Source organism: Dermacentor silvarum, chromosome 4 (genome assembly GCF_013339745.2).
Source record: "Dermacentor silvarum isolate Dsil-2018 chromosome 4, BIME_Dsil_1.4, whole genome shotgun sequence".
Classification (NCBI taxonomy): Eukaryota; Metazoa; Arthropoda; class Arachnida; order Ixodida; family Ixodidae; genus Dermacentor; species Dermacentor silvarum.
This window is the reverse complement of record NC_051157.2, coordinates 66,750,147-66,774,513: the sequence shown is the minus strand read 5'-3', so window position 1 is coordinate 66,774,513 and position 24,367 is coordinate 66,750,147. Positions and strand designations below refer to the sequence as shown.

At 46.0% G+C, this 24,367-nt stretch overlaps 2 protein-coding genes across 2 annotated transcripts; both read right to left on the bottom strand.

Moving 5' to 3' along the window:
- Nucleotides 1-6,467: 6,467 nt before the first annotated feature.
- On the bottom strand, nt 6,468-13,631 carry LOC119448163 (cytosolic non-specific dipeptidase-like). Its single transcript, XM_037711619.2, has 5 exons — nt 13,538-13,631; nt 12,259-12,430; nt 11,612-11,697; nt 10,333-10,499; nt 6,468-6,825 (listed from the first exon to the last, which is right to left on the bottom strand). The coding sequence occupies exons 1-5, from the start codon at nt 13,617-13,619 to the stop codon at nt 6,778-6,780; spliced, it is 555 nt and encodes a 184-aa protein (XP_037567547.2). The 5' UTR covers nt 13,620-13,631; the 3' UTR covers nt 6,468-6,777.
- A 9,660-nt stretch (nt 13,632-23,291) lies between these two features.
- LOC119448674 (uncharacterized) lies at nt 23,292-23,957 on the bottom strand. The gene is made up of 2 exons (XM_049666803.1): nt 23,504-23,957; nt 23,292-23,435 (listed from the first exon to the last, which is right to left on the bottom strand). The coding sequence occupies exons 1-2, from the start codon at nt 23,711-23,713 to the stop codon at nt 23,292-23,294; spliced, it is 354 nt and encodes a 117-aa protein (XP_049522760.1). The 5' UTR covers nt 23,714-23,957.
- Between the last annotated feature and the right edge of the window lie 410 nt (nt 23,958-24,367).

The following is a 24,367-nucleotide window of genomic DNA, read 5'->3' as shown; positions in this document are numbered from 1 at the left end:
GGAACGTCGACAAAGAGGCGCCTATAGCCTGCTTGATCTAATCGAGTTTAACTACATGTACTATCATGAGCAATATGAAAGGGAACACAGGAGCGCGTGTCAGATAGCCTCGAACCCTGCTATGGCGATACGCACCGGCGGCCATCGAAAACAATGTGGAAAGGGGGACGCTGTTTTAGTAACTGTTGGTACTCCCACCATGGGTCTGTTTACACAAAGTGCAGGACTTCTACTCGCCAGCGCACAGTGATAACTGTTTGGTATTGTGGTTACTGGTAACTTTGTGCGCCGAAGCGTGGCCAAAAGTAGCACTCTATTAAATCGTAAGAAACTCATCGCGTCAATTGATATAAAGAAATGATTGAAAATACGAGCCAAGGTCTAAAAGTTCCATCATACGGTTGCACAAAGAACAAAAAATAAAAATGAAACATGAGAGAAAAAAAATGTCGCACTTCCGCCCGAAAGGTGAAGCATAAGTTGCGATATATATAGCATATTAGTAGAGAGCAATTCGGAGTAGGGATAGTAGTTTTATCGGCTGCATAAACTTGGACACATTCACTTACTACCTGAATTAACAAGCGTGGTGTCAACGCACACAACCAAATATGAATAGATCACACTCGATGACCGCAGACAACCACTGTCAAAACGCTGGCAGCAAGCGCAGCCGCCGCAGCGAGCGAAGGTTCCTGCGGTCTATCGCTTCAAAGGAAACTGAGCGGCCGAATGCACAGCGCATACAAAGGTCAGAGCCGTGTGGCGATCGCTTGCAAGATACGGTGCGCGCGACAACACCGGCAGCCTGTACCGGCGCAAACATATAATTAAGAACCAAGCGCAAAGCACAAAGTACATGAACGTATTTGTTGGCAGAGTAGAAGCCCCCCCCCCCCCCCCCCCACCTCCCTCCTATGCTGCCTTCCCGCTTTGCCGTGAACCGACGTCGCACTTGCCGCAAAGTTCCAGGCGTTCGCAAACCAAAGCAACACGGAAGAGCAACGGCGCCAACATGTGCTCCTCGCCAGTCGGTAGACGCTTATCAGGCGAAAATGGCGATGGAGCGCGATCGTAAACAAACGCAGCCAGCGCCCGGCGGCGCGACGGCCCACGTGATGTCATTAGGCCAATACCGACGCGGCGACGGCCTCGGACAGTGCGTGCGAGGAGGAGGCGGCATTCTTCAAAGCGTGACGCTACTTTTTACATTGAGGGGTTTTAGTTAGCGGAAGAGCGCCCCCCTTTCCCCTCTGTTTTCGACAGCGCCATCCGCGTATCGCTATGGGCACCGTTCACTGTTCAGATGGCGCTACGACATATCATGTTTCGCCCCAGTATTGCCGATGCCGGCCGCTAGAGAGACGATGAAAATGATACGCCATTCCGAACGACAACGGCTTCCTAATCGTCGCTCGTTTGATAGGTATGCCCTGCGCTTTGCCGATATCAAGCTCACAAGTGTTCCCGCTGCTCATATCGATTGCGAACGCGTGCTATCATATGCAGAGCATGCGCACTTTGATATTTTCACAACTCGGACAGTCTTCTTTCGTGATAAGCGATCGAAAGTATCACGGCGAATGTATATAGCGTCTCTCCAGTTTTGCTGGTTTTGACACTGGCCGTCCCAAAGCTTCACTTGTAGTGGCGCATAGATCGCGCGCAAACTGCAATGCACGGTGCCTATAGCTCGGTTTCGAGGCTATTTTCTACGCGTTCGCGTGTTCCCTTTCATATCGCTCACGATAGTCTAGCATTTTGCCTATCCTTCCTTGATATTTTCTATGATTAAAACTCGTTGCCAAAAGGCCTATCTCGTGGAGGGCAATTTCTTATTCATAAGGCTTACAGTGTTTACTGATGACGTAATACTCGGCAGATAGTGAGCACATGCAAGTCGCCGTGGCACGCAACACGCCTCAGGAAGCCACCGTAACTTTGGTGCCATTCAGCACAGCATTTCAGAAGTGCAACACGCACGGGCGCCTGTCCTACAATGCAGCATCCCGTGTGTGATGGAGGCCCGGTTTGGAAGCTAATCGGGCACTCTACCGTGCTAATGTGTCATCGTATAAACAGTGAATTTCACCCCCGCCGTGAGCCAACGCTATTTGGGTCCTGAATACGTACAGCGAACGCCCATCGCGCGCGGTCGCCGTGGTGGAGTCCCCCGAACCAGCTTCTTGCATGAAAGGTAGGCAATCGCTGAGAGCAGACTACGTGAAATATGTTCTTATAGTGTGCTGTCTGTATAACCAAATGCAGCATAACAGAATGAGCATGACAGAATGAAGCCTCAATGTAGCGATCACACTGGTTCGCAGCGACCGACTGCGCGTCTGCATGCATGTCCGCGCACAATGTTTCGCTGCGAGCGCGTTTTCGCACCGTGCCGTGACCTTCAGGCCGCAGCATATGAACATTTGACAGTACACAAGCAACCATTGTTGCATGGACGCTATCAGAGCTGTTCAAAAATAATTTCGTTATAACTAGGGCACGGCCACTGGATAAAAAAAAATAAAAGGTGACTAGGGACTTTGACGCTATACGGCGACTCATGATGTGCCATCGCGACGATTCAATAATTTTTTCTTCTTTTCTTCTAAATTCTTGGATGTTTGAATATCGTTATTTCTGAAGTTGCGTCGCACTGTATGTTTATCGGTCTTCTCAGCGAGCAATTTCCCGCTGCTTCTTTTTGTTAATCCAGTGCATTCATTGTTTGGTGAACTTGCCAGTATCTATATAGCATCAACTATATATAGACCAAATCTTCGCGCGGGCGAGCTTCTCTGTGAGCGCTTTCTGCTATTCACCGAACATCGCAGCCCCAACGCCGTAGCAGAAATCTTCCTCGCGGAAGTGCTTGCTACACACCCGAGTTGTAGCCGATGGCTGCTTGCCGGTTATAAGTTTCGCAATCCAAGCTATACCCGTGTCTTCTTAGCATGCGGGTACGTGTTAAGGCTAACATCGGGCTCCGTTGCGTACGCGTCCGGCACTGCGGTACCAAGCAATAGCCTACCAAGTCGGACGCCTTCAAAGGCAGCCACTACCTATTATAGTGATTTCAAGTGTTGTCAAGCACACACCCGAAGCGGGGAAGCATCCCCACTTAATCAGAACCGTAGCGCAGGTGGAACTATAAACTTTCGTTTTCAGCTCGCTGCGGTGCTTCCGAAGCAGACAACGCGGCCGATGTGTCCACATGATCCCTCATACCACGTCACGCCGACGGCGGTGCCAGCTTTTCGAGTGGTGGAGCTCGCCCTCAACATGGATACAGCCCAGTAAATTTGGCGCTCAAGAAGCGCGCCGAAGCGTTGAGAGAGTTTTGCAAGAAGCGGTAATGGAGATGCTGAGAGAAAGATAAGCGAAAAGCAAAAGGAGAGAACGAAGAGAAAGAAGTCGTCGCCGCTGTCCGTTGCTTTGATGGCGGAGGAGGAGGAAAGACTGCGCTCTTTTGTGCCGGCAGGGAAGGAGCAACAACATGGCGTAAGCCGGTAGACGAGGCGATTGTTTTCGGCGGCAATTATCGTCGTATGAAACTGTGTCCGCGTTGTGAAGTCATCTGGCCGCGTCGATGTACGCTCTCGGTGATGTCAGTGATGTTCAATTCCACCTATGTTAGCTGAAATTGCAAGAATCCAGTGCAACTTGGACAACTCGTGAGAGTGCGACGGCCACACGTGCGCTGGATCGGCGGGCCCAGGAGTGCGCGCTGTAGAGCTGCGAACCTGTGTCGATTCGGTAGGTCGATTTTTGCTTCTCATATGTTAAGCTTACTAAATGCTTAATTTCTACCATTGCATTATTATGAGCCAGCAGATAGCGAATCTCGGTGATGTAAACATCTGAACGTGTAGTACTAATCAGGACACGCGCATTGATGTTTTGGCTTGTGAACGAGCTATAACTGCAGGCGCATGCGATCGCTCCCCGTGAAAGCGCGCGTCCCTCGCGCGCTTTCACTCGCACATACATCATACGGCCAATGAGAGTTTTTTTTTCTACATCCGGACGCGACCATCGAAGACTGAGCCCTTAACAGCTTCGCGGTAAAAGCAATTGGGCAGCTTGCACTAGTGGTGCAAGGCTGGAGTAAACAGCGAAGCTGGTGATCGACCTAGCTTCTTCCAGGTTTTAATACGCTTGGCTAAATTTTGCTAGAAAATGCTAAGTGCTGCTAGGCATGCCGCCGAGGCGCAGATTCGCGCTTGGCCGCGCGACGCGCTTCAAGATGAGCCGCTTCTCCTTCGGGTGCCCGGATCTTTGGTCGTCCCATGTCAAGGCTACATGTACTCGCCACAGAGTCAACGAGAGTTCTGCCGCCGTCGCGGCGACTCCGAGCTTTTATCTCCTGGTGACGTCACGACGCAGCTCCGCCTCCACAGTTGCCGGGCACAGCTAGACAAAACCCACACAGGCCGCGAACCATGCTGTAAACGCGAACCATGCTGGTGCGCACTGACGTCAAGGTTTTTGGCTCCGCCTACACGGCGGAGCGAGGAGGTTGTGGCGGGAGTCGGAGTTCTGGTGAGGTCACGTGATCATTCGGTGGCAGTGCGGTGTCGGTGTGGCTAAGCGAAGCATGTACGCGGTAGCTGGGAAGGGCAGCGTGAAGAGCTTAGCGAAGCAATGGCATGCCTAGACGAACTGGGGGAGCAGCTATGCCAGGTGGTTGCTAGGCGACGCGAAGTGACGTCATGGCTAGAGGGAGAAGGTGTGCGTTCGCAGCAGCTGGGGCGGCGGTGGAGGAGGAGTGTTGCCGAAGCTAGGCGAAGCAAGGCGCAGCTGTTCCAAGTGGTTGCTAGGCAACGCGCGGTGACGTCATCGCCAGGCGGACTTTCTGGTCTATGCTACGCGGCGCAACAAAGAGCTCTTTAGCAGCTCTGCTGTTAAAAATCACCGACGATTGCGATACACCCTAATGAGAAATTTGAGCGCAGCTCTATACGTGTTTTTATCTCGCCATATATTGGCTGGCGCGGACAGTCTCGTGCGGCACGTAGCAAACGGAGCGAAGTGTGGCGCGACTGCCTCGCTAGTCGGGAGGTCGCGAGGAGCAGCGCATGGGTGACGCGAGGGCGTGATGCACAGCAGCCGCCGCAGACAGGCCTCCCAGACGATGCGTGATATACTCTGACGCTATCTCGTAGCCATCGTCACCACGCTACGGTTTTTTTCTCACGCTTTCGCCATACCCTCCTACTCCACTTTCCGCCTCATGGTTCCGCTGCACCCTCCTCCTTCGCAGCGCTCTTTCATCCTTCACGCGGTTACGCTGACGCTTGCCGCTGGAACGGACGCCTAAACGCCGCGCTCCAATAATTGCAAAGCAGTTCGATCGCGATGTCAATGTAGCCCTCTAGCAATTTGAAATACAGCACCCAAATTGCCTTCAAGAGACCATTGTGGCTAAACACTCGTGCCCCTCAGAAAAGTGCTCAGCGGGTCCAAATGTTCGACGGGAAAGTTACGTCTTACTTATTGAGGTGTCAGATTTCAATTTACATGTCACGAGTAGACGACGCCTAAACATAAATTCGGTGCTCTCTCATATTTCTCACGACTGTACCTCCGAGAACCGATGCTTCCAGATTTACTCTACGTAAAATTGCGTTATCGGTTCACATCACTGCGCAGTTCGAGACGAAGACGACGATGTAAGCTCCCCCCCGATCGGTTTCATAAACGTGAAGGTAAGCGGTTTTACCCTTTTAGCTGGCCGATTGAAACACAGCTAGTAGCTCAGGGACCTCTAGATACGTTGTAACTCGCTCTATATTGCTGGCAGTTTGGAACATCGCGCCACCGCCAGGCCTAGCAGTGCGCATGTTTTTGAAAGTAGACGTATTGACGAAAACCTGTGAGGCCGGACAAACCGAAGCACGTACAAACTGGAAAATTCCACGAAGTGGGCTTTTCTCGGAGAGCTATCTAATCTGAATTCTTCGTAAGTGCAAAACTTGAATAATTCTAAAATCCTGTAAAAACATTTGACTTCATCGCACACAGATGTGTTCCTTTCATGACTGATCGTGTTCACCAAACTCGTAAAGTCTCTGTAGACCTCACACTTGAACAGCCGAACTACAATTTACACTTTTTTGCACAATAGAAAGGAGACTAACAAATAAAATTACTATTATGCCATCATCTAAAGGAGTTATCGCGTTGCTGATTTCATTTTGCGAGTTCACTTCGGAACCTGAAAAAAAAAAGAGAATTCGCAATAATAGTCCTCTTGGCTTTCTAGAGTCAATGGAATATAGTGGTAAGTCCACAAACCCAGCATTTATATCTGGGTGGAAAAGAGCGTCGTCTACCCGTCCCAGGACGGGTAGACTGGGACAAGATTCAGCCCTGTCATGACACATGTGTCACAATGATGTGAAAGTTGTAATTGAAGCAAACGATTTCCTTGCATATGTGTTTTCTCAATTACCACCATTCAGGGAAACAAAATATTTATGTAATTGTCGCCAAGGAAGATTGCTTAGCCACACGAACCCTATATTAACTCAATGAGGGTGCACAATACGCACGCACACAGGAAAGGAAATGCCGTGCACAAATGAAAAATTCCTTTGGTCACCGGCAAAGACAGTTTCTTAACATGAAAGCGTCACCGCTGTTCTTAATTCGACGAGCTCATAGGCAAAATGGCCGCTTAAAATATGGCTTCCTGCGCCCAGGAGAACGCGAGTTGAAGTCCGTCGCACTGTAGTGGTGCCAGATGACGGTCCATTCGTTCTTCCGGGAGTCTCGTTACTTCAGCTTGGACAGCTCGTGCATGTAAGCAGCGAACAGCTTCGCCTGAAAATAAAACAGTGGGAGAACGAAATCTCGGTTAAACTCGGATAATTCTAAAATGAACAAAAAGTCAGGCGCATCCGGTTATTATGCAAGAATGTACTTCTTTAGCTCACGGTGATGTCTATGAGCACTCGCTCGGCTCCCACGTTTTACGTAAGCAAGTGCGCTGGGGCAGCACCTCCTTTGGTTGTACGTCTATTTCAGCTGTCAGATTGACATCACTAGAGGTGGGCGTATATTGAGCAAAACTATTGTGTCCAACAGTGAGCAGGTGGCACAATGCATGTGTTTGTGCTACTTGTCTGGCGGATGGGTTCATAAATTTTCAGGCTCACGAGAATACTGTTACGAAACCGCCGTGGCGCCGTTCATACTGCACCTGTCTATTAGGTGGCACTGTGTGACTTCCGGTGCTGCTGATGCTTTTTCAATGGTAGCGGGTTGTTGAAGGCTTCTGTTCTGAATGGAGATCGGAAGTTGGGAAGCATTTTGATGCACTAACATGAGTGTATCGTTCGTTTCCGATGAAGCTGAATGGTGTTCCTCGTGAAACGTACTTAAGCCGTTGGGCCCTATATATTGTAGCGGACGTGTCCGGCCAGAGGTGCGACACTAATGTTAAGCCGTACTTCGTCGAAAGCCGAGCTGCTGAGAGGAGGGAGGAACAGGTGACAGAGGTCCGTGACTCTAGCCAGTCCTACGGCGACAAGATGTGCCAAGTCGTTGGAAAGCTCAAGCTGCAGCGCAACCAAACGCTCGCGGAGGCCATCCCGGAAGGTTCATCGAGCAAAAGAAGGTTGTCAATCAACAAGTGACCAAGGAGGGTATTGTCGCTATAGAACAATGTCGGCGAAGCAAGTCATCGAGGCGACTACTCTGGACAAAAAAGCGGGAGCAGGCTGAACAAAGAGATTGAAGTGGACAACACTTCCAGTAGGTCTCCACTTATGACCATCACGACGATTCACTTCGGCTTCGGGCGGAGCAGGCAGTGCTTGTATTGTTGTCTTGCATGAAAAACATACCTCAAGCTCTTCCGTATCCTAACCTAAGAACGTGATGACCGTGTTTGCTGACTGGGACGGTCATTCTTCGATGCAGTTGGAGTGATGTTAGAAGCAAAATACTTTCTACGAAGACGTAAAGGGAAAGGAAATGAAGAGAAGTACGATGTTAATCCGGTAACTGTGGCATTGGTGTCTGTTTCAGAGGTGGATACAGTGTTTCTCTGGTGTCACGTTTTTTTTTTTTTTTAAGCCTACGAAATTTACTCGAAGCACGTCGCCACACCAATGAATTATCAGCCCAGGTGGATATCATTTGCCAGAAAAAGAAAAGCAATCCATTCGCTAACTAAACAAATCACGTGAATTACGTACTTAGTTGCAACTTTAAAACATGTTTGCATTAGGAAAGTTAGAGAATCATAAAATGAAATTCTAGCTACATGTTCCTACATTTCAAAACGCCGGTGTAAACAAACATAAGAGGCCGCCAAGTTATTCGTTCAGTTTTCTTGATTACGTGCGTGGCACCATGAAGCGCGATTCGAGTGTTTTCCCTTTGTGACGTTGTAGGGCGGACGAAAAGTGGGCTGTTTCGCCCCTGCTGTTGAAGTGACTACGCTACCAATTCGGAGTTCGTGCACAGCACCAATCGGAATAAGCTCTTGGGATGAGGGAAGTGAGAAAGCAACTTCATTTTACACCACCCTTCTACGTCACAGAGGAGTCGGACGGAGAGCCGCGCTTTGCGGTGCCGCGCACGCGTAATCAGGAAAATAGGTGATTAACGTAATTAGCTTAATTTGTGAATAGATTGCGTTGCTTTTTTTGTAAATGATGTCCACCTGGGCAGATAATTCATCTCTATAGTGACTTGACTGAAATAAATTTTGTACGCACTTTTTTTAAGTGTTCGAAGTTAAAAAAAAAATGTCACAGTTTCGCCCTAAGGGCGAAGCAATGAATGCGATAGCAACACAGCAATGTCATACGAAGTAAGGTGAGCGGCTTTGGTAGCAATATGAATTGTAGTAAACATGAGCTGATTAAGTAAGCAGGTGTGCTGCGGCGTAAGTAGACCGACATGAAGAGAGACTCGATGACCACGAAAAGGCGCGTGTGAAACGGTGGTGTTGATGAGAAGCGCTTCCCATGGGCAGCGCGTGCGAAGGGACACACCTGTAGCGCTGCACTGCCGATCTGGGCAGCATCGCATGTGTAGCGTGCGTTGGAAAATGTCGCCCGACTATTACTAACTGAATGAACAAGCGTGGTGTGAGCGCGCACAAACAAACATAGATCACACTGAATGACTGCAGACAACGACTGTCAAAACGCTGGCAGCAAGCGCATACGCCGCAGCAGGCGAAGGTAAAGCTTTAGGCGAAGGTGCGTGCGGTCTATCGCTTCAACGGAAACTGAGCGGCGAATGCACAGCGCATAGAAAGGCCAGAGCTGTGTGGAGATAAGAGACGGTGCATGCGAGCGACGAGCGCGGTTGTTGGCAGAGTAGAAGTGCGCCCCCCCCCCCCCCCCGCTCCCTCCGGCGCTGGCTTCCCGCTTCCTTGCTTGCCCGTGGGAGATTGAGTGCGTTCGCTCTCCGTGATAGCGCGCGTCCCCGCACGCTTCCGCTCGGGCATACGGCGCGCGGCGAAGATTTTATCTATACGGAACCTCACGGCGACGGCGACGCCGACGGCAGAAATCTGGTTGAAGTGTCCATATAATTGCTATCGCAATAAAAAGAAAATGTTGATCAACGTCGATACCTGGGACAGTTGATTCGACGTAAGTACGCAAGCCACGCACCACGTTAAACAAAGACGATGAACGGATACGACAGACCCGGTCACCAGTAGCGCGGTTGCCGGTGCAATGAGAAAGCAGCCGCATAAGAGTCGCCACTTCATCGTCCAAGAAGCATTTTCATGCGCCCAGTGTGAGCACACTAGAAAATACCAGGGCGGATCCAGCACAGTCCACTTAACTCCATGCTTGTCCGTTCAATAAAGCACCGTCATAGTTCGCCTCTTTTTCATCATCTTTTCGTCTATATGCCTGTAAATGAGCGACCTGTACGAGGAAACCGGCCAATAATAGCTTTCATCTTAAGTGGCCTAAAAGAAGATGCATTTGCATAACGGAAGCTGCCAAATATTGCCAACCATTCATGCGCAGCGCTGGATGAACACGAGCGCTTTAGGGCAGTACCGAAGGGCTGCAAACAAGCGCTCTTCCCATTCGCCCAAATTAATTTACACTTGCGCTGTCCTCCGTGCTGAAGCAAACAAACATGCTTTGCAACTTGGGAAATTACCAATGCCCATGTTAAGAGTTTTAAAAAAACCGGCGGTATAACCAAGAAATCTCTTAACGTGGTCCCCTATGCACCGGCCGCTCCTGGACATTATCCAGGAGACAGGCCTCGATATTTTAATACAGTTTATGACGTATGGCGTTCTGGAGACAACGAAACGACATAAAGAAAACAGAGGAGGCGCACCCCGGAGACGAGATCGGCGACGCCGACGCTCTCGTTCTGCGAGTGGAACCCGCAGCCGGGCGGGTTGATGGACATGACGACCACGTCCCGACACACGTTGTCCTGCATAAGCTTCGCCGGGCCCACCGTGAAGCCACCACGGGTCTTATCGGGCACCACGCCGTACGCTGTTCCGCAGGGAAGAGAGAACAAAAAAAAGATATGCAGATCCAACGCTCATCTTATATAATCTATGTAAGGCGAAGATTTCGTCAGGTGGTTAAACAAATGCAATAAATTTGCCAATTTCATTCCTTCGTCTTTGGCGATCATCTCAAAGAGCTAATTGGCGTCTGCACGGCAGTAGTATACATGCGATTGTGGCCAAATAGTTAAAGCATCCGGCTGCTGTGCTGGGGTACCTAGGTTCGATAACCATCGGGCACGTATAAGTGTGAGCTATTCGGCAAGACAGCAGCAGCCACAGACAGAAAAGTCCGAGAGGGTTCGCAAAAAAAAAAAAAAGCTTCGCTTTAAAGGAGGCCTTGATTAGTACAAGCCCGAGCTCGAGCAAATTTGCTAATAAAAAGCAACAGATGTGATTGATGTTGGGAATTAGCGGTGACATGGGAATACGTTTTTCGGATGGAGTAGGCGCCCTCTGCAGATCTGACGTGTGCATTTACTGAGTGTCTCTTTATTCTACTTTAGCGCATCTCTGTGAAAGCCTAGCAAGCACTCGCTCTCTCTGATAAATACAGATCCCCAGGAAAAGTACCAAAATTTCCTGCAGATTTTTGAGTCAATGCTGTGCATCACCTGATTATGTTCTATTTACGCTGACCTGCGCTTCCTGAACAATTACTCCCCCCCCCCCCCCAAAAAAAAAAAAAAGTGCGTAGCTGTGTTAGGGGAGGCGAGGTTAAGTTTAAGTATAAATTTTGAAAGATTAAACTTCCCGAAACGTGATGGTGAGTTATGAGAGACGCCGCAGTTATTACGAAACGACGGTTCATCCTATATTAGCAACTATTTTAGCAACATGAGAGTTCCATATACAACGGATCACAGCTAACGCTATCTGGTATTTTATACCGCCTAATCTTGTGTTTACTGCCTGTTATTACGAAGCACACAAAACGAAGTAAGCGAAACAATAATTTTAAATGTGATTACGTTACTCAGGCAAGTCGCTACTGACATCTACGGAATTTGTCATATCACTGTCAGTTAGCCTCATAAAAATATTAATTAGTGAAGTTATGTATTTGCTAAATTAAGCTATTCATCACCGACGTACCATGTTTCACAGCGGCCTCGGCGGCTTGAAAGTTCGGTCCGCTGGGATCAATGAACCAAGGTTCGGCACAGTGCGACATGATGACCCTGAAACATCACGTTACGGTGCGTGAGGACATCGATATATTGCAACTGGCTACGCGATGCTACGTAATTTACGTTTTCGCTGGTGGTTATTAGGATTGTGTTAGAGTCTTGGCGACAAATGCCGCAGTTTGAGCCCCCATATAGATGTACAAATGTCAAGAGCATTGTATAACTTCCGCACATAAACCAACAAATGTGCCTCCGACCTCACTTCCTTGGAGACTTTTGACTACTGATATACTTGTTCCTTTCTTTCCTTAGTACCAGCTGTAAACCTGCATCTGTCCTTTATAGCTGTTTTGTCTGCTTTCCGTCAATGCACGCATTTAAGCTGCCACATTGTTGAGATGCGCTAAAGGCCAACTTTTGGCACGCACATTTTCGTCCAAAGAGCTTTTATATGAAACCATCGCAAGAGTTTCCTTTAGCATTCATCGTCATCTGGCATAACGTGACACGATATAATTGTCGTTGAACTATTTAAAGTGAGCCAGTCCGTTCACTTAGTGATCTTCATGGAAATGGGCAGCAAAGTACCGCGTCCAGCGTTTCGCGACTCACTTGACTTGGTTGGGGCTTCCCCGCTTGGTGAACTGGTCCTGCAGGTGCTTCTCGACGCACTCGCGCACCTTGTGCACCTTCTGGTTTGGCACCGTGCGTATAGAGAACTTGCCCACCACCCGGGCCGGTATGACAGCCTTGTCGCCGGCCGACCAGTGGGCACCTTCGACGCCTGCACCGATGGACACGCGGTATTTCCAATGCACGTGTTCCGACAGCATCTGCTTCGTCGGAAAGCACGTTCGCTTTTCTCGGCAGGACGTGGTTCTATACCAAATATAGTATGGATGGATGCTACTGTCAGTATAGCGATAAGTGCTCCCAGCTTATTCAGCATATTCCATTAGTGCTATTGTCACAAGAGGGCGTGACGCTGCAGTGTCGACTAAAATCCCTATATAAGAAAAGTACCGCCCACTACTCTCTCCTCCGTCGTCCCCTCTCCTCAAACGCTTGTTTTTTTTTCTTTACTTTTTGCTTGCGAAAGTAAGTCGACGGTGGCGCCCCTCGAAAGCCCCCGTTGAAGCTTTCAGGCCGGGCGCGCGCCGGCTCCGCTGCCGGCGATGGCGGCTGCGCAGAGGGGCATTCAACATGGTGCTGAGGCGGGGAAAATATATATATATATATATATATATATATATATATATATATATATATATATAAAGAAGTGAAAGCGCGCGCTATCATCGTCCAATAGGAGATACAGGTGAGAGAGAAGCGGCGTTGTTCAAAGATGGCGGTACTTTTCCGAAGGTATAGGAACTTTAGTGTCGACCTGGTTTCGAAAATTAATTGGTGGTATTAAAAATGTGCACTATAGGGCTATTAGATGGGCCGTGTATGGAAGATGGCGGATCAAATTTCAACACTCTTGAAGGGAATCCCTTTCTTACAATGACGTGACGTCATCTTCCTTATGGTTTGAAACAGCCAAAACGCGTGTAGTGCGCATATCGGTGCAGTTGGAGGCGCCGTGAGTTCTATAGGCATGCAAACTGGGTCGCTCAATATAGGCAAATGAAAAAAAAAGGAAGAAAAGAAAGAAGCTCCTTCGTGCAGTTGCTGTGGGTACGGATATGTTATATCCCCAGTTACCTGACAAAAAAAAACTAGACAGACAGGTTCTCAACACCAAGGCATGAAAACTTGCCGGCAAGATCATTGGCATCGTATCCCATGAAAGTGTGTGTAAAGCTTCGACAACATCTAACGAAATCCGCACGTTCTTCGAAGCGCGTCTACGTCGTAAAATCTCGAGGACGTAGTCGATTTTTCTCACCATGGATAGAGAGCGAAGGATAGCGCCACCGACGCATCAGTAATTCCACCTTGTCGGCAACGGCTAGCCTGGAGACGCCCATCTCCTCTCTGTACACTTCCTGCAAAGGTACCCATTAACGTAATAAAATATAATAATATATAATAAATAAAATATAATACTAAATAAAGACTGCTAAAAAAGAAAGGCAGGTCAAGTGCTCCCCCTTAACCTTTCCATTCCACATTTTTTTATTTATTCCTTCAAGTTGTTGACGTTGTATTCCCAACAAATTATTCGCTCAGTGGTTTTAATTCCCTTGGAATTTCCTTCGTAATTTCTGTAGACCTCAAGCTAATTCCCGCTATTATCTTACCCCTAGAGTGGTGCGCCATTACTTATTATGACAATGCCTCTTACATTGACTTTTATCTATAGCATCTCGTCGTTCACAAATAGGAGCAACCAAGCTATATATCTACAGGTCGCGTGCATCTTTCGCACACTGCTTAGTCTTGCCAGCCGTGGAGTTCAGAAGTAACATTACACTACGAACGACTATGCTAAGCGTTTAATTACTCAACTGATTCATTCAGCCAAGTGCGAGATTTATGTTTGACTTTATGGCTGTTACAATAAGAATAAAAAACGGCAAAGCTTGCACTAGTCTGCGCAAAGCTCGAGACACAGCGAGGCTGGCCGATCGATTGCGTCATAACCTAAGAGATATCTGGAATAACCAAGCTCAACTCAGGCATAGCCAAGGCCGAACCTAGCTGCTACCAAGTTCAACCTAGATACAACCAAGTTCAGCCTCGACATAGCCAAGTTCAACCTAACTACTACCAGGAGACGCAATCGATCGGCCAGCTCCGTTGTGTCTCGAGCTTTGCGCGGCCTAGTGAAAGCTTTGCCTCCCCATTACGACGACAGAAGTAAAATTGCACGCTGGAATGATTAGCGGCCACGCAGCCAGCTGTGGAAGACGACGACGAACGCGGGAGCAGTGGCACGAGCGCGTGCCGAGCACGAGTTATAGCGCTAACCGAGGGGCGTCAACGAGCCAGCTGCGGAAGAAGACGACGACGCTCGAGCCAATGCTGATGATGATAGTTTCGTGAAACGCGCACTTTTTACGGCTGGCTTAAACAGCTTCGCTGGTAAAACAAAATCGTAAGCTAAAGTATAGAAAACTCACAGATCGTTTTTTGCACTGAATATACCTTCCACCTGGATCCACGCACATTCAATTGAGGCACACGTAACAATTTCTAAGGTGCTAAATATGCCCCATAGTTAAAAACAATAAAGACAATAAACCTGACGGGCATAGTTGTAAAGCTTTCACGATTTTCAGCGTGACTAAGGCGATGATCAGAAGTGGTAGAGACACAAAGCGCCATATTCTAACAGTAGCTCAAAGAGACAATGAAGCTAGTGAAGGCATCGGAGAAACGAATTGTTACGTTCAATTTGAAATGTAGAAATAATAAGGTAAAATGAAATGAAAATGGACGGGAAGATAACTTGACGTATATGGGAGCCGCACCTTGAGCTTCCGCATTACGCGTACGGTGCTTTATCAACTAGGACACCGCGATGGACATGGTCGCGTTCACTTTGTTGGACACTCGTATGTGTACAAGATTAGCTCTGGGAGTGTTAGCCAGCACACCCTCACCGCCTTATCTTCATTTGATTGTGATTCACAAAAAAATATAATCCTTCCTGCTCTAGCAAAAAAGAAGGCTTATACCAAACATAGAGCAATAGAAAATGTTTACATTGCTTAGCCGGACAAGATACTACAGGCCAGCAAACGAGTTGTTATCACCCTTGTGTCGTTATATGCAGGGTGTTTTAGCGAACACATAGCTTTTTAATGATTGTCTGTGCCAGCACAATTGTTGTAGATAGCACAATTCTAGTCCATGAACAGCTTACTCGAAGAGACGGACATTACTTGCACCAAAATTGAAATGTGTAATTGATTTATTAACAAACAAATAACTAATTAAGATTCTAACTAATTACCTTAGGGCATAAATTGCAATTTACAAATTCTAGCGGGCGAGACTGCAAGCCATATCCAATTGAAAAGAATTGTGTAGACACCATTTACGAGATAAGCGCCGTCAAGTTTGCGTCAAGATGCCGCGTCGTTCTACTTACTTTCTTAAAGGGACACTAAAGGTAAAAATGATTTCTTCTGTATCAGTAGATTACTCTTCCACAATACCGAAAACACCACTCTTACCGCTAGAAGCTGCTTGGTAAGCCAGAAAGAAACGAAAAACGCACAGGCGAGTGGCGACGCCATCTTGAAGTTCCCGCACCAGCTCTCCGTGACGTCATGGATTTTAACAGCGTGTTCTAGGTCTCAGTTAATTCTTTAGCTTTAAAGATTGACTACATTGTGTTATAGAGGAGCCCAGGCAAGTTTTGCGAACTTTTGTTGAGCCAACGTAGCCCAAATATGAAAACTTTCTTTAGAAGTCGTGACGTCACACTGAAGTGCTGACGTTAGGGACGGCGCGCGAAATTCAAAAATATTAACTTTGACCTTCATTTTCTCTTCTAATAATTGACCTATTGCAGTGTAGTTAACGACAGCAGAGTTTTCGAAGAATACTTTATCAGTCTAATGGCGTTTTTCACTGGTCGATCTGGAGCAGCCGCCGAAATCCTGGAGCGAGCGCTCGGATTTCACGAATCCGAATCTGCCAGTGGAAAGCAAAAACGCTCCGCGGGGGATCATACAGGAAGTTCGCGTACACGTCGCACAAACCGGTTCCGGAAACTATGCTCGACTTCCGCTCTACGTTTCCACGGCAACCAAAGTCGCCGTCCGCCGCGCGTGTTTTGACTTTGGCAGTCGGGGAGCCCGTCATTTCGGTGTCGCACCCCCAAACATCGAGCATGAACAACGTGGAAGTTACGCCTTCTGTGCGCCGGCTGTTGCTGGATATCCTCGGGAAAGGTGGAAATGAGTCCAACGGTAAGTGGCACTTACTTGACATGGTTCATAACATCAAATTCCGCGTGTCAATTTAGACAGTCAAGTTAGCCAAGGAATATTTTTGTCGCATAGTATGCTTAAGCACGTGTTGTTATTAAGCACGTGTTCAGATATAACGAACGTGCCTCAAGCGTCGAGCTCATGTATGCAGCTTTCTTGTTGTACTTAGCAGCACAATTCAATTATCAAACTTTTTAATTATGCAGAAAAACTCGTGCTGGAGAGTTGTATATATTTATAGGATATTGCAATTAACTTCTGTAGCTCCGGGCGATTTGCCCCCTAGAAGCCTTTCGGAAAATCTGTCTTTAAACACAAAAATGGGTTATAGGTGTCACGTTTCAGCCGACATAAAATCCCTAGTTTTATATACCTACGCACGCGCACTGTCGTGTATTTCCCAATGCTCGGCGATTAGGTCGAGTTTACCACCTCTATAAAAAGCATTGCACGCTTCGTGCGATCCCAAGTGGCTTACGCTTACAAAACAGCCCTCTTTGTTTTCAATTCTGACCGCAAGTTGTTATTCTTGTTTTCTGCTTTCTGTATTTGAAGGTGCTGCCAACTGTGACGCCGACGCTTCGACCAATGAAGAAAATGGATCATCAGTAAATGGCAAGTTGCTCTGCGCTCAACAATATAGTCTGTATAAAATCGCTTTCAGCGGCGTTTACGGTCTGCACCGGCACGGCGACTGCGCATACCACAGCCACAAAAAACTTCGCGAGCGCCACTAGCCAGGCGCACGGACACATAATCCGACCCGCGATGCCGATATATTAGTGCGCGAGCTCCCTTATCTTTAGCTTTACTTTCGCGGAAACTTCGCGCATCGTACTGATCTCTCTATAAAACCCTCACCACAATCGGCGCGCGTGCTCGGTTCTCTTTTTGTTAGACATAAGAGACAGAAAAGGCGCCTGTCCGTCCCGTTCACCACGGCTCTACAAGCGTTATTTATTTTTCTTTGGCTTTGAGGGAAAATACTAACCTTAGGTGTGTTTATTTTCCGAGGCTTTTCACAGGCTCAATAATGTTCACCAAACAAGAACATTGCGATTTTAATGGTTCCCCGTGACCTTCTCAAGTAATATTTGAAGCACAGAAAAAAATGTGTCAGAATTTTAGGACAAACTCAAGAGTTGTCAATTTAGGAGCAGACACCTTCCAAAGAAGCACATGGAGACAATACTTTTTAACATTTATATAAATGATACAAAAATCATCAGTAGCTTATCATACTATATGATAGACTCAGATGACACTATCCACTTCTCACACCATGCTGATAAATGTATTAGTGAATGTCACATCCAGATAACATGGTGCTTGATAAGCTATCTTTGTGAAGCAACACAATCCTAACCAAGCCCCGTCATGTTAACGATGAGATTTGGGAGCGAGAAACTTAGGCCGTGCCTTTTGGCAAAATAATCACGGAAAAAACTTCATTGTTGACCATCCATGATATATCACGCGTAAATTTGAAGCACTATATTATTAAATGCTTGAATGTGAATGACAATAACCAATGTCGTAGTTATGTTGGCTTTCTTTGTATACTTTGAAATGTGTAAGAAATGTTTAGTCTTTAGTACAATATGTGCTTGTGTATTTTTTGTGTTGGAAAGATGTTTCACTATGACGTATCAGTTTGTGACCACATTAGAAAGGAACTGTGTATTGTACAAATAATAATTTGTTTGGCCGAGATATTACTATGTATACCGTAATAAGCATGTTCGTCAATGCGTTAACTCATATATGAACAATTTATTCAAAATGTCTGCTGCCTAATACATTAGGGGCAGAGGCCTTTGTCAAGACACTAAAAAAGCTTTTTTTTTCGTTGTCCTAGCACTTGCACTATTCGTTTTGTAAAGAACGAATGCTCAGTTAAAAGAATGATGGACAAAATTATAGGATGCCATTTGTCTCAATAAGCAACAAGTAAAGATAATGCCTGAAGAATGTATGTGCACTGTCAGGTCTACCTTAATGGTTTATTTACATTAGTGCTTTTGAACTATCAAACACAGGTTCAGCTGCATCCAATGGTGCATCCACAAGTGGGGCTGGCCAGATAAGAAAGGCTGCTGCGCGTCTTAAGTACGCTTACAATACATTCACCATTGGCTCTAATGGAAATGAGGAGGGTGGCAGGGGTTATGGTTTCGTCCCTGAAGAGACCCTTTGTTTTTATGTGACATTTCCAAATTTACACTGAAACAAGCTCCTCAGCTTGTAAAAAAACTTTTACGAGGTCACAAACAATGTGATGTGAACTGTGTGTAAATGTTTGTTTCATCGCTGAAGTGCTGGAGGGGGATACCCACCATTCTCATTCATTGTACACAGCTCTAAAGTCAGTGTGTATACAACAAAACTCGTTCCAGGCTCAGAATAAGCAGTCTGCTGCTCAGAATAGGCTGCCCCATTAACAAAAGGCTAACCTTTTTTTCTCGAAAGCACAATTTTGCTCCCCACAAAACCAGTCTGAGGTATCGGTACTGAACATTCTCTAAAAGTGAAATGCTTAGTGCAAATAAATGGCAGCAAAGAACGGTACCTAGCTGATCTGGTTTAAGACAAACATATAGAAATTTTCCCAATAAGCTGTGCAGTTGAAAGTTGCAATTGGTATTGAGTTATTCAGTTTGTTCCTGTTAAAGCGACATTCTCTAAACAGGATTGAAAATTTTTTGCAAGTTCATCTAATAGATTATTACTGCTTTTATCTTGTGTTATAGTTACATGGGTGCTGGTACGTCCGTAAAAGGATACACAAACTGCATGTGCAGCTGTTTATCCTTAAGGGGGACGTGCATGATCAAAATTTTCGATTATCCGATTTATTTTTTTTCCCAGATCCTCGAAACTTCATTTACCTCGTTGTGAATTATAACAAAATACACCATAGAAATTGAGAAAACAGCACTTTCCTAGGGTGCTGTCATCAAAAATTGCCAAAAAATCGGATTTGGAGTTGTTTCATCAGCTTTCTTTTTTTGTGGAGTTGCTTTCACTCATCCCAGTGCCATTTCACAATGAATGAAGAAAAAATCATTCTATCTTTTGCACTTAATCATTGAGTGCAACAAAGCTGTCCATTTCATCTGCACCTTATAAATTTTTTTGCAAAGGCCATTAGTTAGACAATATGCATAGGAAAGTTCAAAAAAACAATTTGGTGCTCATTATGGCATTTTAAAAATAAACCAATAGCTTTATTGCACAGAATGGACCTTTGCAAACATGCTGATGAGAAAATCTTGGCGAACTTATGTGTAATTAATATTAGGATGACCATTAGAGGCTGTCAAGGGTTGTAACTCTATAATGTAACTATAATTGATAGCACAAAACTGATTTCAGTTATGATATCAGCTAACAAATCACACATGCATGCCAAATTTCATCAATTTATTCCCATAAATAAAAAACAATCTTTATTGCCATGTCCCCAGCTCAAACTTCATTTTTGAAGTTTGAAACAATTATGTACTTTTCCTTTACAAGGTTAGTGCTGGGTACATTAAGCGAAATGGTGATAAATATTAAAAAATGTATTTTGTTGTTGAACATTCCAGCTCCAGGTTGCGAATGGACAAGTGGAGAAACAAAGCTCCTGCTTGATTTGTATGGAACTTACTTCCCTCAAGTGGGCCCTCTAAAAAAATTCAAAAATAAAGAGGCAATGTTTGAAAAAATTGCAGCAGAGCTGAGACAAAGAATTGGCACGATCAAGAGCGGAGAGCAATGTTGCACAAGATATAAAACAGTGCTAAAGAGAAAAAATATAGCATCAGTTGAAAATAACATATCGGGCAATTCGCCAACTGAGGTCCCCTATGAGGATGAGCTAGATAAGATTAGGTGGCTCGACGACAGCCTGGAGCCAGAGGTGGTGAGGGACGCAAGCGGTGTGGTGTCGAGAAAGACACATCCACAGTCACCAGCATCACAGTCCATCTACCTTGGCACATCTAGCCCTGCAAGTTCGGCTAGTAGTACCACAGAGACTGCTGCTGGTTCCCTTGAGCAGGAGCAGCAGCCCGGAGATGACGGAAGAAAAAATCGGCCAAGTACAGCCCGGATGCTCCAAATGACTGCGTTCTTGGAGAAGGTTGAAGAGATAGAAGAGCGCAGGGCAAAGCGGAAAGCAGAGAGAGACAACAAAAAGAAGAAAGAAGACTTGAGAAGATGCAGCGGCGGGAGCAGATGCATGCAGAAAAGATGAGCCTTCTGCGTGAAGCTTTTGGCCTCGACCAAAATGATTAAAATGTAATAAAAACATGTTTATTGCAAATATGATGCTCCTTGACATTACACTAACAATACAGCAATCACACTTTCAGTGATGGAAGCAACATTTTACTTTCTGGAGCAGAAAAAATGCTAGTTACGAGCATCTATTGGTGTACTTGGAGCAGATGGCAAGATATTCCATACGACTCCTGGAGTTAAAAGCATCACTGAAGCATCTTATAAATATTAGTATTTATTATGAAACATATTGCACATACACTAATCAATGCAAGTTGCAAGAAACAAACAATTCAGAAGACGGATTGGTCTCGAACGCACAGTAAAATGAGCTATATAATAAAAATACCAGTACTTGTGGCAGAAATGACATCAAACCGGTAAAGCTATGCAACACATTATAGAAGTAACCACAATCACATATAACCGTTGCCAAAGCAGCAGTTAATAATCGGTATGAGATCGAATTCATCTCGGTCACTTTTACATTTCACAAAAATACTCTGCAAGTCAAGTTCAAAAATACAGCTCAATGAGCTATATATTCAAATACCTGTTCTTGTGGCAGAAACGATATCAAAGCCGATACAGCTGAGCATCACAATTAAAAGTAATCAGTCACATATCACAGTTGCCACAGTAGCAGTTGGTAATCAGTATGAGATCAAATTTCCCAGCACCGTTTCAGAGCAATTACTAACAAAAATGAGTTTGGAGCAGCATTTATCTTTTGGAGCAACACTTCCATCCCTGCAGTTTGAAAATGCATAACATTGCACATGCATGTACACAACCCCACTTTTTCCCCTCTGAGCATTGTACGGACGATGTAAAAGAAAACTGTTGCACAATTATTATCTTGTGTGTAAAATATTTGTTAATGTAACTTTTTTACTTATTTAAGTACTTTTATGTAATTACGCTTCATAAAGAGCAGCCGCCATAAATTCTTTCTGAATAACAATTGGGGGGGGCCCCATTAGCAAATTTGTTGGATCTCCAAATAGTTTATCTCGTAAATGCAAAACTTATGTTAATTAACCTTTCAAAGGTTAATGCAAAGCATTTGTGGTGTGCCTTTCAACTTGTCTCATTGACCTGTCGATCATGCGACTGATTGGTTAAAAGAAGCGATCGGTCGCACCGCTTGCTCGGCCATGGTTGGGTCTTATAACTGCTACAATAAAGTTTTGCATTCTATAACTGTTCCTGGTGTGTATGGTAACTCATACAGTCTTTGGCACATCTTGGGCACTTCTTGCTAGGTGGGTAGGTTCCTCTCTAGCATTGCTTGAATCAAGCGCCCCCGCTTTTCCTCCCCTTATCGACGCAGTGCGGCTTCACTCGATGTCAGGGGGCCGCAGCTGTGGCTGTCATCATCTGGTGGTGCTTGCCAGTTCCACGCTGTGCTCACATCGTCACTATATGGTGGCACATCTACATCCCCAGAACTAATGCACAGGTTGTGCAATACACAACAAGAAATTATGACTTATTCATTTTGTCCACGAAAAAGAAGTCCAGGTGCAGCAGCTGGCGGAACCTGCCCTTGAGGTCACCAAAAGCATTCTCAATTTTAACTCTGGTGGCAGAAAATTTTATATTAAAGGCACGTTGACTTGAATTCAGATGGCCATAGTCACGAAATGGTGTGATGAGGTAATCCCGAAGTGGATAAGCAGCATCTCCAAGAACATGAAACTTTCCAAAGCAACAAATGCCAGGCAACCACTCTGCCAGCCTAGACTTCCTGAAAATTCTAGAGTCATGGATTTTGCTAGGACTTCCAACTGTGACGTCCAGAAACTTCTTCTGGTAGTCGCACACAGCTTGAAGAGTCAACGATGGATAGCTGTGCCTGTTGACATATGTAGAGCGCACCTTTTTAGCAGGGCACCGGACACTTATATATGATCCATCAATGCATCCAATTGTATTGGGCACTCCCGACACCTGCAATATTAAGAGAAATTTGTAGCGGTAGCAATACAGGCGTCGCATGAGAATTACGTAGACGCTCGCGTCTACACAAGGCACAAGCGGCTGGCATGCATTGGCCGAGGCTAGCGTTCCGAGAGAGGTTTAAAAATGCTACGCTAAGAGATCAAGTGTCAGTTTTTCTTCTCCCGCGAGAGCCCAAGACTTTACCGGTCTACGTGGTCGCTCGTCGCCACAAATTAAACAACACCTGTGACAGAAATTAAACATTTAAGCAGCTTAACTAAATTGAATGAGTAGCTTTTTGGCCTAAATGGGGATCAAGTTTAATCGGGGGAAAAGCATCATGTTGCAGACTATTGTTGCTAAATAGAGTGCATGGCATCAATAAAACAGTGAAGCATCAATAAACTAAACGCACACCTTGTGCGTTTTGATCGAGCGGCCGTGACAGAACGAACACCACAGAATTGCATTATATTTCACTACTTCAAGAAAGCATGACCTAAGGTTAAGTAAACAGGCGCACAAGACTCAAAACAACTTGTTGACTCACCAGATGAAGACCAGAACGTGCTCTTCAGCGGTTTTAGAAGGGGACCCGCCACGATCACTGCGAGGATAGAAATCAGAGTTCTCGAACCTACTGATCAGGCTGTCCGCGACAGCTCTCGAAACTCTGAAGTTCCTGCGGAACTGCAAACAAGTAAATATTTAGCAGACGGAATAACGAGATATCTGCAGTATAGTGGGGCTATGCTTACCTCCTCATCTGAGTACTGCCGCACAACGTCCTGAACGAATCCGACAATCCTCGGACATTTACGCGGCGGTTCAGAGAAGGCCTCCCGATAGAAGGCTTCGTACAGCGCCTGAGTAACCTCATAATCGCTGCCGTCCGAGCTAGAAGAGCTACTGCTTGAACTGCTCTGATCGCTAAACGCGAGCTCTACAGCAGCAGCGAACGCAGCCATTTTGCGAAGCAGCACAATGTTGTGCGTACCGATTTCACTTGAAGACGGAAGTGACGCGTGCTATTTCCGCCCGAATCCGCGCCTCGGTGGCGGAGCAAGTGAGAGCGATCCGGCGCGGAGCGAGTTGATCCGAAACGACCAGTGGAAAGCGCGAACCCGCTCCTGATCGACCAGTGAAATTCGGATTCGTTGCCGCGGAGCAAGAAATCCTGCTCCGAATCGACCAGTGAAAAACGCCATAAGTTGATTTATCGTTTTGCTTTAGTGCCCCTAAAGAACGTCGTTTTATGCGTTGAAGCACAAAAGTAACTGGAACGCCAATGTATTTATCCGCAATGCTCGGGAATTAATATCTCGAAACTGGCGTCATCCTGAAAATTCGTTCCAAGTGGATCCGCCCTGCGAACTCCCCAGCTAGATTTTGTAAATTGCAGTATGCGCCAAAAAGTAATTAGTTAAAAGCTGAATTAGCTAATTTTTGGTAATTAGTCAATTATGCATTTCAATTTGTTGTGCAAGTAATGTCCGCTTCTTCGAGTAGATCAACTCATGGATTAGAATTTTTATATCTGTCACAGGCAATTTATTTAAAAATTTGAAAGTGTTCGTTCAAACACCCGGTATATATACTCTATAAAAGTATGATTCTGAGCG

Coding starts and splice junctions, on each gene's coding strand:
- LOC119448163 (XM_037711619.2), bottom strand. CDS start 13,619: ATGGGCGTCTCCAGGCTAGCCGTTGCCGACAAGGTGGAATTACTGATG. Junction 12,431..13,537: donor TCCTTCGCTCTCTATCCATG/GTGAGAAAAATC, acceptor CCATCGGTGCAG/GCGTCGAAGGTGCCCACTGG. Junction 11,698..12,258: donor GGAAGCCCCAACCAAGTCAA/GTGAGTCGCGAA, acceptor GTGATGTTTCAG/GGTCATCATGTCGCACTGTG.
- LOC119448674 (XM_049666803.1), bottom strand. CDS start 23,713: ATGGCTGCGTTCGCTGCTGCTGTAGAGCTCGCGTTTAGCGATCAGAGC. Junction 23,436..23,503: donor GGCAGTACTCAGATGAGGAG/GTAAGCATAGCC, acceptor ACTTGTTTGCAG/TTCCGCAGGAACTTCAGAGT.